At 33.9% G+C, this 20,793-nt stretch overlaps 1 protein-coding gene across 5 annotated transcripts; it reads right to left on the reverse strand.

Annotated features, from left to right (window-relative positions):
* Nucleotides 1-958: 958 nt before the first annotated feature.
* Nucleotides 959-17,955, reverse strand: LOC132169546 (uncharacterized). 5 transcript variants are annotated; one of them, XM_088516022.1, is made up of 7 exons: nucleotides 17,439-17,955; nucleotides 16,264-16,407; nucleotides 12,097-12,240; nucleotides 6,771-6,842; nucleotides 3,764-3,835; nucleotides 1,495-3,498; nucleotides 959-1,311 (listed from the first exon to the last, which is right to left on the reverse strand). In XM_088516022.1, exons 1-7 carry the CDS (start codon nucleotides 17,953-17,955, stop codon nucleotides 959-961), a joined length of 3,306 nt encoding a protein of 1,101 aa, XP_088372148.1. The 5 variants fall into 5 exon arrangements, with proteins under 5 accessions (XP_088372148.1, XP_088372152.1, XP_088372147.1 ...); XM_088516026.1 differs by lacking the exons at nucleotides 6,771-6,842; nucleotides 12,097-12,240; nucleotides 16,264-16,407; nucleotides 17,439-17,955 and adding an exon at nucleotides 6,917-6,971; XM_088516021.1 differs by lacking the exons at nucleotides 3,764-3,835; nucleotides 6,771-6,842; nucleotides 12,097-12,240; nucleotides 16,264-16,407; nucleotides 17,439-17,955 and adding an exon at nucleotides 6,917-6,971.
* Between the last annotated feature and the right edge of the window lie 2,838 nt (nucleotides 17,956-20,793).

Below are 20,793 nucleotides of genomic sequence, written 5' to 3' on the forward strand. Positions count from 1 at the left end.
TGGACCCAGTCGGGACTCGTCAGGACTCAGTCAAGACATTTTCGTAATTTAAAGTGATTGAATATAAAAAAAATAAAAATAAAAAATAAAAAATAAAAAATTGATTTTCTATACGCCCCAAATACTGAAAAATGTTTTCCAAGAAATATTTTTCGGTTGAAAATATTTTTCGACCGAAAAAGTTTTACATCGAAAAAAAAAAAAAAAAGGAGCCTAAGCTATACGATATAAATCCAAAATCAACAAAAACACACTGAATTAGTGAATTTTTGTGTATATATATATAAGTTTTAGAAATATTTTTCTGTTCTATGAAATGTGCTATTCTCAATGCAACTTTCTATTCTATTCCAAACGGTGGCCATAACGTTTAGTCGGATGTAAATACATGAACAGACTCTCTGCCAAAGCAGAATCCTCTGTAAAACTCACATCCATGAGAACTCACGAAACGAAGATTAAAACACAAGTCCTACATAGTACCAAAAACAATAGTCTAAAACACAAGTCCTTATGATTTAATGCACATTTTCAATCAAAAAAATAATTTAACTATAATTTTAAATTAACATGTAACAAATATTTCAAGAAATCAATTCTACATAAAACAACAATTTTAAGCAATCAAAAAATTATGGAAGCTTCGTCTTTATTCTAATAGAAAATGATGATTTTAAAATATTATAATGTAGGTACAATCCCACAGTTGTTCTCATTTGTGTTCCTGAGAGCAAAGCTTTTGTTGCCTTCAACACTTTGAGACTAACTTGGAATACCCATTGGCGGCTAATTAAAGTAACTACAATCATGGACTATAACACTTACAATAATATTATTATCTACCATAGCAAAGCAATGGCTATAAACAAATCTCTTTAGAGGAGTCCCACTACTGTTATATTATTTCAAAAGAATAAACATTAAAAGATCTATAGACAAACCAGATGTTCTCATATAACTAGCTTCCTTCTGTATCTTTTAGAAATTTCGATTTGACCTTGTTGAGCGTGATTAAAATATCTTTTGCATTAATCCTATGTTCAGATAACTCTGCACAACAATGCAACGCCAACTCCATTATGGATGATATGCAATCTTCTATAGAAGTATAATCTCTTCCGGTGCTTAACAAAGTGGCATCGACTACATTAGTTGCAGAAAGGCGTGATGATTTCTCGATCCAACACTTCAAACTCATTTCTCCAGCAAACATGTCATCAGTAGGTTTCATTCTTGTGAAAGTTTCCATCAACAAAATACCATAACTATACACATCGCCTCTTGTAGAAACAATTCCTTCTGACCCATACTCTATTTGCAACATGAAAATTAATCATGAGAATATAATTTTGTATTGCGCAATAGTCAATGAAATTATTTTTAAAGATATAAAGTACTAAAGTCAATATTCTACCAAAAGGTTATAGTTATCTGTGTATGCATGAATAGAATGACAAATATTCCAAGTTCAAGTTGTAGGTAAAAAAACATCACCTGGTGCCATATACCCAATTGTAGCAAGAGTCATGGTTCGCATCATAGAATCCCCATCACCTAACAATTTGGCAATGCCAAAATCAGCAACATGTGCGACCATATCTTCATCTAACAAGATATTGTTGGGCTTCAAATCGCAATGAACAATAGGTGTTGAATAACCATAATGAAGGTATTCCAGTGCTGATGCGACATCGGTCATTATATTTAGTCTTTGTAAGATACTTAAACAATAGTTTTGAGCATACAACCACTTCTCTAGGTTCCCATTAGGCATGTATTCCAATACAAAAGCTTTGAAGTCCATGTTACTACATGTGCTGATGATTTTGACAAGATTCCGTTGTCGAATATTGCGTAGTACCTCACATTCTGTTTCAAAACTCTTGAATGACCCTTCTACTACCAAGTTAAAAACTTTTATTGCAACAATCATTCCATCTGAAAGTGTTCCTTGGTATACTGATCCAAAGCTCCCTTTACCAAGTAAGTTGTTTGCACTGAACCTTTCTGTTGCTTGTAAAAGTTCTTGTTGGGAAATTCTTCTCCATGTCACTAGTGGTAACAAGGTTATCTCCTGTGGAAGTTTTGAATTCCTTTTTCTGCATCTTGTCCATAATAATACAATAGCAACTACAAGTATTGTTAACCCAATTGTTGGTAATACATACTTTAGTATACATGATCTTGCAGTGTTTTTTGGTCGAGAAGCACCTTCTTTACATGGGGGAACTTGCAGTCGAGGAGGACCACAAAGTCCATCATTTGATATAAATGATGCAGCAGAGAAGTTTACAAATGGTCCTCTCATAGGAACTTTTCCTCGTAGTCTGTTAAAAGAGACATTTAGATATTTAAGGTATGATAGTGCTTCTAAGGACTTGGGAATCTCTCCAGATAAATTGTTACTGGAAAGATCCAAGAATTCCAAGCTTATCAATTCACCAAATGATTTAGGAATTGAGCCTTCTAACTGATTTTGCGCCAATGAGAGAATAGCTATATCTTTGAGGCTAGCAATTGTTGTTGGGATATTGCCGGATAGTTGATTTCCTGATAACACTAATACTCTCAAGACCTTCAAACTTCCAATCTCAAATGAGAGAGGGCCACTTAGAGAATTTGATGAGAGGTGAACCTCCAAGATATATGTAAGGCTCCACAAGCTCAAGGGAATCATGGAAGTTAATTTGTTGGAATATAAGTAAAGACCTCTTAGAAAAGTGAGATTATTTACACATGCAGGAATAGGTCCAGAAAGCTCATTATCACTTAAATCCAATACAAACAAGCTCTGCAAATGACAAAGATTAGATGGGATGAGACCTTCTAGTCTATTACTAGAAAGATTGAGAGCTTGAACCTTGTGCAATCTTCCCACTGTAGTTGGAATAGGTCCAGAAAATTCATTGACCATTAGGAGCAAACTGATCAAGTTGCTTAAATTGCCTATATCTGCAGGAATGTTGCCCTTAATATTGCAATTAACAATGTGAAGTGTTTGAAGAGAAGTAGACAGATTTCCAATGGAACTAGGAAGGATGTCATTCAGTGGATTATCTGACAATCCTAAGGTGCTTAGATATCTTAAATTTGACAAAGAAGAGAAAAAGTTGAACTCTGGAGTAGAAGATTCAATCGTCAAATTATTTGCTGTTAGGCTGAGATATTGGAAGAGCCTTAAATTACCAAGTTCTTTAGGAATTAAACCCGAGAATGAGTTGAAGCCCAAATCTAGATTAATGATTTGTGAAGCATTGGAGATAGAGCTAGGTATTGTTCCTCCCAGCTTGTTTGATGCAAGATAAAGACCCTGAAGATTTGGAAGGAAGAGGCCTACATTTGATGGAAGATGGCCCGAGAGGTTATTCAAATTCATATCAATTTCTCTTATTGTAGAGATATTAAAGATCTCAAATGGAATTGGACCAGTAAATTTATTTTCACCGATATCGAAGATCTCAAGGTTTCGTAGATTACCAATTTCACTTGATATTGCACCTGCAATGCACAATATGAATAACCATGCATTATTATTCGAAAGAAATACTAATGTGCTTTGTGATCAATAATTTCGGTATTTTAACAACAAATCATGGAGAGAATCAATTATATTTATGTTTTTTTTTTTTTTCTCTCTACTTCTTGAGCTAAATTATGATAGCATAACCTTAATAAATGACCTCGCAGGCAAATAAGAAGGCACATAACCTTAATAAATGATAGCATCCATATACTCAATAAGCTAAATTATGACTTAGCATACCTTCAAAGTTGTTGTTGCCAAGGTATAATTTTGTGAGCATAGTCAAGTTTCCAATTTCACTTGGTATTGCACCTGCAATGCACAATATGAATAATCATGCATTATTATTCAAAAGAAGAAATAATGTACTTTAAATGAGTCGTACATACACTCAACCAAAACTTCAAATTAAGATCTAATTAATACCTAAGCCAATCCACCCGCTATTTTCACTCACAAGCCTATTGGCCACCTTGTCAGTTAAGTGTGCATTTTATTAGTTAAGCTATGCAATAAATATTGTTAATTTTCTATTAGCATGAGCCATGGAAGTTGTATTTTGTAAGTCTTAGATTTAAATTTGCAAAGAAGAGGAGAAAGAAATAAAGGAAGAAAGAAAAAGAAAAAAAAAAATACAAGAGGTCAAGACACAAGTTTTTTAAGGTCACTTTTTGTTTTAAATTAATCAAGTACTGGTTTGGTTAGTGACTTAGTGTATTCAATTGAGTTACGCAAAATGCATGCCAAAATAATGGTGGGCACATTTCTTATTGTGTAAAACATGCTTTAAGAAGGCAATACACAATGGCTTAACTTGGTTAAGTACTGGGTGTGGACTAAGGAAGCAATGACCATTGCTTACTAGTCAATGAGCCCTAGGGTTTCACATCCGATGAAAAATTTCTCAGATGTCTTATTGAAGTAGTACATTTTTCTGTGACTAAAACTGCCAACAATGTTTTTTGATTAATTCCTTTTGTTTTTTACAACAACCCATGGAGATAGTTAATTATATTTGAGTGTTTTTTTTTTTTTTTTCTTTATTGAAAGATATATAAATAAATAGTTTTGAGATGAACTAAAGTCAGACTAAACATACCTCCAAAGTTGTTGTTGTTAAGGTATAACCATGTGAGCATGGTTAAGTTCTTAATTCCTGGATGTACTCTTCCTGTGAATTTATTATACGATAACTGTAAACTTCGCAATTGTTTGCACTTGAACAAAGTGGATGGAATCTTCCCTGTAAAACAGTTACCATTTAGAAACAAATATTAAAGTTTCCTAAAAGAACAATAAACATATTGTGAGCATGATATAGTTTCTAAATCTTGAAATATGTCTTCAAAAATTAAGAAGGCAATACACAATGGGCATTAAAATTGACGGAATCTGTGGCACTTGACATTGAAGCATTTTTCTAGTGACAAATTTAGCCTGAATTGAAATACATAGTTTGCAATTCCTTTTTTTAAGGAAAAAAAAAAAAAAAAATCCTTGCTAATCCTTGTCTCTATTTTCTTGTGCAAGGAGGCCACTCGCTTGTCAATGAGGATTGGTTGCTTATGGATATAGGGCCACCCCCATGTTGACGATGAGCGGCCACCCCTTGTTATATTGTTCGAGGGGCTGAGCAGCCACCCACCTTGTTGTGTTCTGCATGGCCACCCCTGTTGTGTTTGTGTAGGGGTTGTGGATGGAGGGAGAGCCTAAGTAGCCACCCATCATTGTGTAGTGGGTTCAAAATAGTTCGTTTAATGTGGGAGCTGGACAATGGGCGAGTATCGAGTAGGGGTGAAAAGATGGGCGGTTAATTAACCGCTTTTGAAAGCGTTTAGGAAAAACCACTAACCACTCCGCTAACCATTAACTGCTAATCGCCTTTTCACCCCTAGTATATCTAGTGCCAGGCATGCGACTCACTTTCGACCCATATTTAATGCTTAGATCTTACTCAGAAACCTAATTGTAACAAAGTAGTAGTTTAAGGGGTCGAGTTATAGTGAGTCATAGTTATAGAAGTGTAATTGCAAATGATGTGATAGTTTGAGGGAGGAATAACGGAATTAACCGAAAATATATATATATTATTAAATAACTTTAAAAAAAAAAATTTTGACATGTCCACACAAGAGGAGGGAGAGGGGGGATTTGAACTATTGACATCCGCTTCCTGAGGCGTAATTCCCGCCAATTGAGTTACTTCTTGAAAACATTAAATAACTTTAAATTATTTTCATCTTTATGTCAGAATACTTTCTCGAATTAAAAACAAAAAACTGACCATAAAGCACAAAGCACATTAATATATATATATATATATATATATATATATATATATATATATATTATGTTTCAAAAAAAAAAAAAAGAGTCTTTAATAATATAAATTGTATTGTACTATAAGGGTATTTTAGGAAATTCATTCACAATATAATTCCATTCACCAACATATTGCATTGTACCAAACGAAAGAATATGAATAGCTTGTTTATTCCAGCGTTACAACCAAACAAAGGAATATAAATAGCTAATATATTCTACATTCTTCTACTCCAGTAGTAGCTAATCATTTTTCAATGGACTAGACATTCTACAAACCAAACGAGGCCTAAGTTGAACAATTGATTTGGAATAGATTTTTGAACCAAAGGAACTAACTTAGGCACCGGAGGAGAATCCACCGGAACATTAGCGGTGAGTTTTTTTGATTGTTTATTGTGCTGTAGGTGTATTGGAAAGCGTGAAGAGTTGGATCGGGGAAGAGCTCATATACAGCATACCGGAAACTGTATAAACATTATGTATTTATGCTCTGTTATTTAATCTCTTTTCAGGTAAAATGATATGTGATTATTTTGTTGCTTTTGGTGAGAAAAACGAAGCATATATGTTTAGTATTTTGTTAATTTTTATTTTTATTCCTACAGACTACAGAGTGACTGGAATCACATCTTCACTGCATTGCTTGATTTGTGTTTGCAAGTAGCCAAATTAAAGAAGCCCAACCGACATACCCAACCCAATGGGGGCACACCATAGCAGCAATAGACAATTAGATTACCATCTGTCCATCCTCAAGAAATTTCGTTTTTTCCTAAACCTTTTGTTTCCTTGTATGTTGAGAATATTATTTTCTACTTTAAATTGAAAGGTACCCAATTCAAAAGAAACAAAAGGCACATATCCTATATCAATGATGTCATCCATATAAACAATCAACTAAATCATGACTAAGCATATATACCTTCAAAGTTATTTTGTTGAATCCATAAATGTTGCAGTTGATTGCATGAAAACAAAGTGGATGGGATGGTACCTATAAAATAGTTTCCATTTAGAAACATATATTGAAATTTAATCTACAAAAGGCTAAAAGAACACTAAACAAACCTTCAAAGTTGTTATCGCTAAGGTATAAGTCGGTAAGCATGGTTAAGTTCCCAATTTCCAGAGGTAGTGTTCCTGTGAAAATACTAACCAACAACAATAAATATTGTAGGTATTTGTATTTGAACAAAGTTGCAAAAAATGTTTTTAGTTTCCAATTTTCAAATGTACTATTCTTTTGAATTTATATAACAACAACCAAAAAATTTGTAGTTGTTTGCAAGTAAACAAAGTGGATGGAATAGTACCTATAAAACAATTTCCATTTAGAAACCAATATTGAAATTTAATCTTGAAAAGGCTAAAAGAACACTCAACAACCCTTCAAAATTGTTATGGCTAAGGTATAACTTGGTAAGCATGGTTAAGTTCCCGATTTCTGATAGTAGTTTTCTTGTGAAATTATTAACCCACAATAATAAATATTGCAGTTATTTGCACCTAAGCAAAGTAGATGGGATAGTATCTATAAAACAATTACCATTTAGAAACAAATACCGAAATTTCCTAAGTGACTACATACTATAAAAACACTAAATGTTATGAGTGCACGTGTTGATGTTGTACACCATATTGAGGAAAAATAAACAATGTGAGTAATTAATATACATAAATGAATCAAAACCCATTAGCTTAAGCTTTTGGGTAAACTCTGTAGCCTAGAGTCTAGCAGTAGTACTTAAGCTTCTCTTCTTTGTGTACTATTTTTTTCTTAGTTTTTTCTGGGGTTTCTCAATTGTTTGGCTTCTCTATTTTTCAATTTTGTTCATTTTAATATTTTTCCTTTGGAAATTTCTGAGTAAATAAAAACTACTATAGTTATAAAATAACAATTAGAGGACAATTGTAGTGTGCAATCAATTGACTTAAGACTAAATTTGATTGTTTTGATTTATTTTAAGTTTATTTTTTGGTTGTTTTGGTGCCTTAACTTACATGCGTTAATGCACATATAATAATTAATTTCACTTTGTGGATTTATCAATTGACTTAACACCTTGTTTCATTTCCACATAAAATTTATTCAAATTAGAAAAATCTTTAAGTGTAAACTAAAAAAAGCTTATGGTCTCACATAATTACCTCAATTGATAAATTTCATATATATATAAAATTAAAATTGTAGGGTTTTATATTCAAAAAGAATGGATCGATTATAAGGAAACCTTTTCGCCAGAAGCCATGCTTAAATTCATCTGAATACTCTAGGCCATCGCCACTCATTTTGACAATGAGATTTGGCGAATGGACGTCAATATTGCCTTTCCGAATAGGCAACTTCATGAGGACCTCTATATGATGTAGCTAGACGGGTTTATAGCTGAGAACCAAGAGGATATGGTATGTAAGTTACAAAGGTCCATCCATGGACTTAAGCAGGCATGCCAGTCATGGAATATCAGGTTTGATAAGACAATCAAACAGTTCGGCTTTAAACAAAACCAAGATGAACCATGTGTGTACAAGAAGTGCCAAGATAAAGTAGTTACATTTTTGGTGTTGTATGTTGATGATATCTTGCTCATTGGACATGATGTGGTGACATTATCAACAATAAGGATCGATCTGATTGTCTAAAAAGCTTGATATGAAGGACTTGAGAGAAGCAAGGTATAGCCTTGGAATCAAGATCTTGTGAGATCATAGGAATATGATGATAGGTTTATCCTAAACTGCATACATACACAAGGTCATAGCAAGATTTAGCATGCTATGACCTTATGTATGGAGTTCCTCTTACTAAGGAGCAGTGTCGTAAGACACCTCAAGAGTAAGAGCAGATGAGGGTTATTCCTTATGCTTTGATTGAAGGAAGCCTCGTGCATGCTATACTATCCAGTAGATGAGATATATGTTTTTTAGTTGACATGGTGAGCAAATATCAGTCAAACCATGGGCCACCACATTGGGTAGCGGTGAAGCATATACTCAAATATCTTCGGAGAATGAGGGATTGTATGCTTGTCTACCCTTGTAAGGATTTGACAGCTATTGGTTACACACATGTTGACTCTCAATCAGATCGTGATTCCCAAAAGTCTACCTCAAGGTATGTCTATACCCTAGGTGGAGGAGCCTTTAGTTGGAGAAGTGTTAAGCAATCATGTATTGCTAGCTCCACTATAGAAATTGAATGTGTTGCAGCTTGTAAGGCATCCAAGGAATCCAATATGGCTTAGGAAGTTCCTAGTTGATCCTAGTTGGAGAAGTGTTAAGCAATCATGTGTTGCGGCTTGTAAGGCAACAAAGGAAGTCTCTAGACTCTAAAAGATCAACAAGTCTCCAGCTTGTCCTCCTAGCTCGACAATCTTCATGGAGTGCATTTCCTTACCAACCATTCGGTAGACTTTTTTACGGTTGCAGAAGCGTATGGTGTGGTTTAAATCTCAGCAAGCCTTACTTGGTACAAACAACGGCAAAGGATATCACCTCTATGAGAGAAAATATCACAACCTTCTTCACCGGAAACCTCCGAACTCAGAAGAGCATAAATGGAAATGGAGGTTCAAAAAGTTCTAAAAACAAGACAGGCATTTATAGATCTATAGTTTTCTTTCCTTGCATCTTAACGGGAGTTAACTCTCGTTCTGACACGAAGAGAAAAATGTCATGGAGCTAACATTTTGAGATATTCTCGTTATAACGGGAGTTAATTGTCATTAAGACTCAATGAACAAAATGAACTAGATCTTAATACCTGTCATAGACCCGTCATGACGTGCCATCCAACGAGAAAGCTGAGAACTTCTTTTGGAGTCTTGTCACAAGCCCGTCATGACATGCCATTTGAAAGAAAACATAAAGCTTTCCTTTAGTGCTGCCACGAGCCCGTCCTGACGTGCCATCTGACGAGAAAATAGGGAGCCTCCTTTTATGTCCTATCATGAACCCATTCTGACGTGCCATATGATAGGAAAGACGAGAGCTATCCTTGAGTCACATCACATGCCCGTTCTAATGCCCCATCCAACGGGGAAGGTAGAGCACTTTATCAAACATCCAACGGGGAAAGTAGAGCACTTTATCAAACATCCAAATCTTCACCTCGACATTTGGGAAGAATGAGAATTTACAAAAACACATGTTTTGATTAATAAGGCCAAAATAAGCCTAACAAGGTTGAAAAATTTCTTCATGAGGTGCACCTTGTGTTGTCTGACGGCTTCTCATACATGCTCGACAAAGCTATCATTAGACCTGGTGTGGTCTTCTCCTTTACAACGTTATGCGCGATTGATTTTGACAATGATAATCTGATAACTGCTAGGGCATTACGATCAAGCAGAGCCCACTCACTATTATACATGTTGTCGGGTTGTTCTCCCAAAAGAGGTTGATGAAGGTCCTTCTCATAAAGAATATCTTCAATTTGAACCTTCCAATATCCAAAATCTGTGATGTTAAACTTCTCGATCCCTATCCTTCCTTCTTATCTTGCCATCGCTCCCACTCGAACCAAAAAGCTCTGATACTAGTTGTTAGGAAATTAATCATATTTCCCAAGACCCGTGAGATGCGAAAAATAAGAACGTAGAATAACAAAGATAAGCAATCACACATGACACAAAGATTTAAGTGGTTCGACTTAACAAGCCTACATCCACTGTCGGAGACAACCATAAAAAAAAAAAAAAAATTCACTATCAAAAGATGAGTACAAAAGAATAATAAGGCGAGAAAACCACTCAAACCCAAAGCCCTAATACACCAAATTCTCACTTTCACCCAAAGGAGGATAATAACATAAATAAATAAATAAAATAAAATAAAAAACGCTTTAGGTGCTCACCTTTTTTTTTTTTTCTCTCGATTGTTGGCACACCAAAACACAAGGCAAATTTTACTTTGTTTTTGCTATACACTTGCCGCACAGCACCTTGTCCATATATAGAACTATAGAAGCACATAGTCAGCTACTTTCTCCTAGTAAGTCCAACAAGGACACATGGAACCCACTACCACGTGGGACTAGTACTCGAACTTCAACTAGGAGAAGGAATTCCAAAACTTGTAGAACACAAAAGAAAACCGGTTGGGTCCCACCCACTAGATTCAAGGCACACATTCTAAACATCTCATTCGTGACAAAAAGGAGAATATTGAAAGTGGTTTGGGAAACATGCTAGGGAGAGATGCTGAGTTGAGGGGGAGCAGGTGCAGAGCTGACAAATATATACTGATTTTTGATGTATTTGTTTAGATTCTTGTCATGTACTAAAAATATTTGTTTGAGATGTATTGAGATACCGATATTTGTCGTTAACACAATTTTTTTGGACATTGATCTTGATATTTGATTACAATGTTTGATCTTGCATATGTAGATCCGAGCTTTTTCTGTGACTGGTGCAACCACCGGTGGTTGCACCAGTGGGTACCTACGGGTGGATATTACAATTGCGGTATCACTAAGCGTGCACACCCAGGGCATCAATCCAGTTGAAAGACTGGAAAGGGTGGCTTGCTATTGTACCAAATGTCTCATGGGACGCGCAAACCTCATAATACTAAAGTTATAACTACTTATAAGCCCAACTGCAGAAGGGGTATGATATTGTTATTACACTTATTATATTGTACACTTCCATCACCATGATTTTTTGTGTTAAAATTACTGCATCTTTTCTTTAAGGATGTGCCTTGAACTTCCTTCTAAATGTATTATTTTCCATTGGCATGATTACTGGTATATTTTCATTTGTGCATAAAATGTCCTTAAGATAGCCCAATTACAATTTAAATAATTTGTAACATTTGTGCATAAAATGTATTAGTAACCACTTCAACTTAATTACAATTTAATTAATTTGGAAGAGTTATGGGTGACACTCTGTGTTAATTTACAGTCAATTAACTTCAGCACTGATTCAAGTAAGATAGCCCAATTTCGTATACCTAATTCTAGGAAAGGAAATTGTTAGTATTGTAGAATTGTAGAATGGAGAGTCACTTTTACCAACCTAACGGGTCATTTATACGTAAATGTAGCAATAGACAAATATACTATTATCCATTCAAATTTCCTTTTTTACTACATAAATCTTTTTGTTTCCTTGTATGCTCGGGACAAATTTTTTGTACTTTTAATTGAAAGACGCCACATTGGAGGCAATAATGGGAAAATATGTTGAGTCAATTATGTTATTCATGTAATCAATCAACTAAAGCAAGACTAAACATACCTCCAAAGGTGTTGTTTCCAAGGTATAACTTTGTGAGCTTGGTTAAGTTTCCAATTTCTGGAGGTACTTCTCCTGTGAATTTATTACCCGATAAAAATAAATATTGCAGTTGTTTGCACTTGAACAAAGTGGATGGAATAGTCCCTGTAAAACATTTATCATTTAGAAAAAATAATTTTAAAGTTTCCTAAGTGAGTAAAAACTAAAAGAGCAATAAAAATATTATAGACTAGCTATAACTTTGTAAGCATGATTAATTAAGTTCACAATTTTCAAATGTACACTTCTTGTGAATCTATTAGTCAACAACAATAAAATAAGTAGTTCTTCGCACTTGAACAAATTGGATGGGATAGCAACTAGAAAACAATTAGCATTTGGAAAAGAATATTGAAGTTTTCTAAGTGACTAAAGAATTGAAGTAGACAAAATCTTGAGAGCGCACATGTGAGTGTTATTTTACACATGAGGAAAAATAAACACCATGAATAATTAATATATGTAAGTAGACTCAAACCCATTAGCTTAAGATTTTGAGTAACTCTGTAGCCTAGAGTCTAGCAATAGCACTGAAACTTCTCTTATTTGTGTACTATGATTTTTTTTTTTTCTCTCTTTTTTTTAAATCTTAGCTTTTTGGTGTTTCTGAATTGTTTGGGTTTTCATTTTTTTTAATTTTTTTTTCTTTGCTCATTTCGTGGGAAACTACTTTAGTTATCAAATAACAATTAGAAGCCAATTGTAGTATGCAATTAATTGACTTAAGACTCCATTTGATTGTTTTGGTTTAGTAAGCTCTGTTATATATTTTGGTTATTTTGGTGCCTTAACTTACATCCTCTAATACACATATAATAATGTATTTACATTTTGGTAGACCGTAATTGAAGCAACTCTTATACGCTTGTTGGGTCGATGCATAAGAAACTTACACGTGAGGGAGAGATTTTTTATAAGTGTTGTGTCCCACGTTGAAGAAAATAATGTTTAAGATGGAAACTATCCATATGCTATGATCTTTCGATTTATGCTTATTATTGTGATTTATTTTTTATTTGATCTCACTGCAATATAATCAGATAACTTTTTGTTTGATCCAATTACAATAATGTTAGAGATGGAAACTATCTATGCGCTATGAAGAGATGTGATTTTTTAATAAGGATTAATAACCTTTTTAGTACCTAAGTTTTCACTTTTTTTATTTTTTCCCGCTTAGGTCTTAATTTGTATCACAGATGATACTTAACTTATGGGTAAATACCGGTTTAGCATCACCGTCATCATTCCATTAATAAAACTAACGGACTGACATGCGTCGTAACAAAAACATATTACGTGTCATAACAAAAATAAAAAAATCATTAAAATAATTAAAAAAATTAAAACTTGAAAAAGGAAAAAGACAAATATGAGATGGCCCGACCACCCCATTTTGGCCAATGCGAGTGGTTGGCCACCCCAAGCCAAGCATGGGGTAGCCGAAATTAGTTCGGCTCACGGAATGTGACAAAGGTACTAAATTGGTCTTTACCCATAAGTCATGTACCGTCTGTAATATGATTTGAAACCTAAATGGGAAAAAATAAAAAAGTGAAATCCTAGGTACTAAAAATGTTATTAACCCTTTTAAGAAATAAGTAATTAAATTACTATTGAATAGAATTTTCTTTTTCCCAAAACTGCTTAAATTCTTTTTGTTTCCTTTTGTATGCCCTGGACAAATTATTATGTACTTTCAATTGAAAGCTATCGTTTTGGGGGCAATAAAAGAGAGTAGCGTAGAGAGAGCATAACAGAGTAGGAGGAGGGAGTTTTCCAGCCCCCTTTTCCTTCGACCTCTTTTTTCCCGCCTTCACAGTAGATCGACTAGGGTGCGTGTGTCAATGGTCCTCGGAATGCCTTTTAGCTGTACATGGCTGGCCGGCAGTGGCGCGTGGAACTCATGAGGGTGTATTGGGTTTTTGTTATTGTATTTTCGTTGTTTTTAAATAAGAATGTATTCTTTCTAGATCTACTTTTAATAGCAATGTATGAGTGAAATTTGATTCGTTTTCTTAGATTTTGGTTTCACAAATCCTTAAGAATAACAGAATTAGTTTCTAGTCGGTTTTTTGTTTTCTTATGGTTCCTTTTCTAGGAGCAAACTATAGACCAATAACGGAGGGGTTATCAGGCAATAAGAAGAATTGTCACTATGATAGAGGCAGCGAATGGGATTGTGATTGATAAAGCATTAGTAGAGGAGAAAAAAAAAAAAAAGCCAAGGAATCAATGACCTAGCACCGGATAGAGACGCGATTTGTCGGAATTTACTGTAGATTTGAAATTGATTAGGATGGTGACTTTTCATAGATATTGTCTTATAATAGCCCGAGAGACTAGTGTATATATCATAGATATTGTTTGAGTTATGAAGATTCCAAATTGTATTTTTGGCATTGTACTGAGCATTTTGCCTCATTTGATTGTTAAATCAAAGAAGAGATAATTCGTTTTTTTTTTAAAAAAAAAAAAAATTAAATAAATAAAAGGCAACTTTGTTGAGCCAATGTTGTCATCCATATAATCAATCAACTAAAGCATGAGTAAACATACCTCCATAGTTAATGTTGTGAAGGTTAATATAACTCTATGAGCATGATTTAGTTTCCAATACGCATCCAATGAAATCATTATTTGCCAATGATTAATATTTTGCTCGATTGCACTTAAACAAAGTCAATGGCACTGCCCCAAATATTTAAAATCCCAAAAGAATGCATTTTCTCAGGCATTAATCACTTCTATGATGCAATTGTTTCTTAAAATGTTACAACCTTTTTTTATTGAAAAACAACAAAAAATCTTTAACTTTTTAACTCTGACCAAAACATTCAACCATGGACCACCAAACGTTCGATGGAAACCCTATCATTGAACGTTCGACCCTGGACCACACAAACTTCCGACCTACAACCCCAGAACAGTTGGGTAATAGTATATTGAACGTTCGAAACATATTACCAAATGTTCGAGACTTCCTGTATTCCTTAAATTTGCCATTTTAAATATTCTAAATATTACAGTTGGGTTCTAGTATTCTTTAAATATTACCATTTTCTCCTTTTAACAATTTTTATTTTCCCCTTAGAGAATTCTAGTTCGAGACTTCCTGTATTCCTTAAATTTGTCATTGGCGTTTTCTCCTTTCAACTTTTCAACTTCAAGTATTCAAGCCTTCAAATCAATTTATTCAACCTTTTCCTATAAGAAATGAGGTATGTAATTAAATTTTTATATTTAAACTTTTTTTAAAATTAATTATTTTAATATTATATATTGCTCTTTTTGATATATATATATATATATATAGTTTTTGTTTCATATTTTAATTGTATAAAATATATAATTGTAGTTATATGAGATTATGGAAAACAACAATGATTCTATTAAGCTCCAATCAAATTCTAAATAAGCTCGTATCGAAATAGATTTAGAAAATATGCCAGGAAATTCTTGCTTAAGAAAAAAAAAATTTGCGATTATGATTCTAGTAATAGAGACCAAATTTGAATAGCTTATAGACAAATAGGACCTTGTCAATCAGTTAACCATAATTTTCTAGAAACCCCTTACTCGGCTAGCCAAATGTTGTACGTATATGCCCACCTACCAAAATCGTCATCTCCACTTCAAGTCGAAGGAAATGACTCCTGTCTGGGCCAACTGGGGTATATTCCATCGGGCGTGAGCGGTACTCCCTTACTCAGCTACCCAAACAGTGTATGGGTATACCCATGAGTCAAAATCATCATGTTTACCTTGAAAGTGTCGGCACTAGTTCCCGCCTAGGCCAACTAGGGTACATCCCGCCCGGTGCGAGCGGTACTCCTTTACTCAGCTACCTAAACAGCGAGTGGGTACAGGGCCCATCGCGACCACACATTTCCACCCAGGCTCATTCTAAGTGTTAAGGGTTATCAATTTTTTTTTTATCAACATGTGCTACCGCATATTCCAACCCAACGGGGTCATTTACACATGCTAGTAGCAATAAACAATTATGTTACTATCCATTAGAATTTCCAGAATTTAAAGATATTGCATTTAAGGCAATAAAAGGAAAATATACTGAGTCAATGATTTCATTCATATAATCCATCAACTGAAGTAGATTATGCATACCTTCAAACTTGTTGTCAAAAAGGTATAACCCAGTGAGCATGATTAAGTTTCCAATTTCTGAAGGTACACTTTCGGTGAATTTATTATCCGCCAACAATAAAATTTGTAATTGTTTGCTCTTAAACAAAGTTAATGGGATAGTACCTACAAAATGATTACTATTTAAAAACAGGTATTGAATTTGAAGTTTAATCTACAAAAGGCTAAAAGAACACTAAACAAACCTTTAAAGTTGTTAGAGTAAAGGTATAACTTGGTAAGCATGGTTAAGTTGCCGATTTCAGGAGGTATTCTTCCAGTAAAATTATTAGCCCACAACCATAAATATTGCAGTTGTTTTCTTTAGAACAGAGTGGATGTAATAATATCTATAAAACAATTACCATTTATAAACAAATTTTGAAGTTTCCCAACTGACTAAAGACTAGGAGAACACTAAATGACGTGAGTGTATGCGTGCGTGTCATATTCCACATTGAAAAAAGGTAAACAATGTGAATAATTAATATACATATGTAAACCCAAACTCATTAATTTAGCTTCTGGATAACTCTGTAGCCAGAATCTTGCAGTAATAAGTGTCAGAGTGAAGATAAGAACGTGATCGAGTCAGCCAACAAGAAGATGTGTGAAGATCAACGTGTGTGGAGAAAAGAAGATTATCCTAGCAGATCAATAAAGGGTAGTTCATCATATTGGCTACTAATAATTACTCTAAATTGACACTTTTTAATGTTTAAATTTAAGGGTATGATTGCAAAAATGATAAAAAATAAAATAAAAATAAGGATAGTAAGTAAAGTTTCCCTACAATTTTCATGAAGAAAAGTAGTTTTCAACTTTTTGAATCAAACCAAAATTAATTTGGATCTCAAATAAAAAACTTTTAGAGATGTGATTTTTTTAATAAAATCATAGCCCAATTACGTATATACCCAATTCTAGCAAAGGTTAACATTAGTATTTTAACTCATTTTCACCAACATTTGCAACCACGTCTCCCGACCCATCGGGTCATTTACAGAAGCTAGTAGAATTTTCTTTTTTCTAGAATTGCTATGGTCGGATTTGTACTTTCAATTGAAAGATACCACATTGAAGGCAATAAAAGGAAAATATATTGAGTCAATGATGTCATTCATATAATCTATCAACAAAAGTAGGATTAATCATACCTTCAAAGTTGTTGCCGGAAAGATATAAATCCGAGAGCATGATTAAGTTTCCAATTTTTGAAGGTAAACTTCCACTTAAATAATTATTCGTCAATGATAAATACTGCAATGATGACATGTAGGAAATATTGGAAGGCATCGGACCAGAAAGCATGTTATCACTGAGATCCATTCTTTTCAAGTTGTATATGTTAAAGATGGAGGATGAAATGGAGCCCGAAAGTTGGTTATAACTAAGATTAATAGTTTGTAATGAAGATATGTTAGATAGAGATGATGGAATAGTCCCTCTGAAATTGTTACCATGTAGCAACAAATTTTGAAGTTTGGTTAACAACCCAATCCATGTCGGGATTTCTCCGCCAAACTTATTGAATCCAAGGGATAGGTGTTGCAACTGGTAAAGACAGGCCAACTTGTTGGGTAGAGAGCCATGAAAACTATTGTTTTCGATGCTAAGACTGACAAGAGATGAAAGGTTTCCTATGTTTGGAGGAACGGTGCCTACAAGACCCATGTAAGAAAGGTTCAAAGCGATGACTTCTTGATGGCCGGAACCACAAGTGACACCAACCCAACTGCAAATGGAGGTGCTGACAGACCAGTTGCTTGTCAAAACATTATGAGAATCGTAAGAAATTTGAGCCTTTAAGGCAAGAAGAGCGTATTGATCGGTGGTAATGTTGGATACTGTTGCGATAGCTAAGCTTGCCATGTTTCATTGTGATTGTATCAAGAGAAGGGCCACAGAAAGGGAGAATAGGAAAGAAGTTTTCTCCATGAGTGTGTATGTTGGTTGAGGCGTTGGGGACTAGTGTGGCTACAAGTGAAACTTAAATATAGATCCGAAAATGAGAGGAAAAAAAAGTGTGGATTTTTTTAGGAAGAAGCTGTTTTATTTATAATAGTTATTTATTTTATTTTACATATAAAAGAAGAGGAAAACTATCAGACCTTAAACTGTGAACCAATTGAAGAGAACTTTGATGCTTCGAATGAATCCTCAGCTGAATGTGGAAATAATGTTTAAGATGGAAACTATCCATATGCTATGATCTTTCGATTTATGCTTATTATTGTAATTTATTTTTTATTTGATCTCACTGCAATATAATCAGATAACTTTTTGTTTGATCCAATTACAATAATGTTAGAGATGGAAACTATCTATGCGCTATGAAGAGATGTGATTTTTTAATAAGGGTTAATAACCTTTTTAGTACCTAAGTTTTCACTTTTTTTATTTTTTCCCGCTTAGGTCTTAATTTGTATCACAGATGATACTTAACTTATGGGTAAATACCGGTTTAGCATCACCGTCATCATTCCATTAATAAAACTAACGGACTAACATGCGTCGTAACAAAAACATATTACGTGTCATAACAAAAATTTAAAAAAAAAAATCATTAAAATAATTTAAAAAATTAAAACTTGAAAAAGGAAAAAGACAAATATGAGATGGCCCGACCACCCCATTTTGGCCAATGCGAGTGGCTGGCCACCCCAAGCCAAGCATGGGGTAGCCGAAATTAGTTCGGCTCACGGAATGTGACAAAGGTACTAAATTGGTCTTTACCCATAAGTCATTTACCGTCTGTAATATGATTTGAAACCTAAATGGGAAAAAATAAAAAAGTGAAATCCTAGGTACTAAAAATGCTATTAACCCTTTTAAGAAATAAGTAATTAAATTACTATTGAATAGAATTTTCTTTTTCCCAAAACTGCTTAAATTCTTTTTGTTTCCTTTTGTATGCCCCGGACAAATTATTATGTACTTTCAATTGAAAGTTATCGTTTTGGGGGCAATAAAAGAGAGTAGCGTAGAGAGAGCATAACAGAGTAGGAGGAGGGAGTTTTCCAGCCCCCTTTTCCTTCGACCTCTTTTTTCCCGCCTTCACAGTAGATCGACTAGGGTGCGTGTGTCAATGGTCCTCGGAATGCCTTTTAGCTGTACATGGCTGGCCGGCAGTGGCGCGTGGAACTCGTGAGGGTGTATTGGGTTTTTGTTATTGTATTTTCGTTGTTTTTAAATAAGAATGTATTCTTTCTAGATCTACTTTTAATAGCAATGTATGAGTGAAATTTTATTCGTTTTCTTAGATTTTGGTTTCACAAATCCTTAAGAATAACAGAATTAGTTTCTAGTCGGTTTTTTGTTTTCTTATGGTTCCTTTTCTAGGAGCAAACTATAGACCAATAACAGAGGGGTTATCAAGCAATAAGAAGAATTGTCACTATGATAGAGGCAGCGAATGGGATTGTGATTGATAAAGCACTAGTAGAGGAGAAAAAAAAAGCCAAGGAATCAATGACCTAGCACCGGATAGAGACGCGATTTGTCGAAATTTACTGTAGATTTGAAATTGATTAGGATGGTGACTTTTCATAGATATTGTCTTATAATAGCCTGAGAGGCTAGTGTATATATCATAGATATTGTTTGAGTTATGAAGATTCCAAATTGTATTTTTAGCATTGTACTGAGCATTTTGCCTCATTTGATTGTTAAATCAAAGAAGAGATAATTCGTTTTTTTTTTAAAAAAAAAAATTAAATAAATAAAAGGCAACTTTGTTGAGCCAATGTTGTCATCCATATAATCAATCAACTAAAGCATGAGTAAACATACCTCCATAGTTAATGTTGTGAAGGTTAATATAACTATGAGCATGATTTAGTTTCCAATACACATCCAATGAAATCATTATTTGCCAATGATTAATATTTTGCTCGATTGCACTTAAACAAAGTCAATGGCACTGCCCCAAATATTTAAAATCCCAAAAGAATGCATTTTCTCGGGCATTAATCACTTTTATGATGCAATTGTTTCTTAAAATGTTACAACCTTTTTTTATTGAAAAACAACAAAAAAATTTTAACTTTTTAACTCTGATCAAAACATTCAACCATGGACCACCAAACGTTCGATGGAAACCTTATCATTGAACGTTCAACCCTGGACCACACAAACTTCCGACCTGCAACCCCGGAACAGTTGGGTAATAGTATATTGAACGTTCAAAACATATTACCAAATGTTCGAGACTTCCTGTATTCCTTAAATTTGCCATTTTAAATATTCTAAATATTACAGTTGGGTTCTAGTATTCTTTAAATATTACCATTTTCTCCTTTTAACAATTTTTATTTTCCCCTTAGAGAATTCTAGTTCGAGACTTCCTGTATTCCTTAAATTTGTCATTGGCGTTTTCTCCTTTCAACTTTTCAACTTCAAGTATTCAAGCCTTCAAATCAATTTATTCAACCTTTTCCTATAAGAAATGAGGTATGTAATTAAATTTTTATATTTAAACCTTTTTAAAAATTAATTATTTTAATATTATAT

This window comes from Corylus avellana, chromosome 1 (genome assembly GCF_965113065.1).
Source record: "Corylus avellana chromosome 1, dhCorAvel1.hap1.2, whole genome shotgun sequence".
Classification (NCBI taxonomy): domain Eukaryota; kingdom Viridiplantae; phylum Streptophyta; class Magnoliopsida; order Fagales; family Betulaceae; genus Corylus; species Corylus avellana.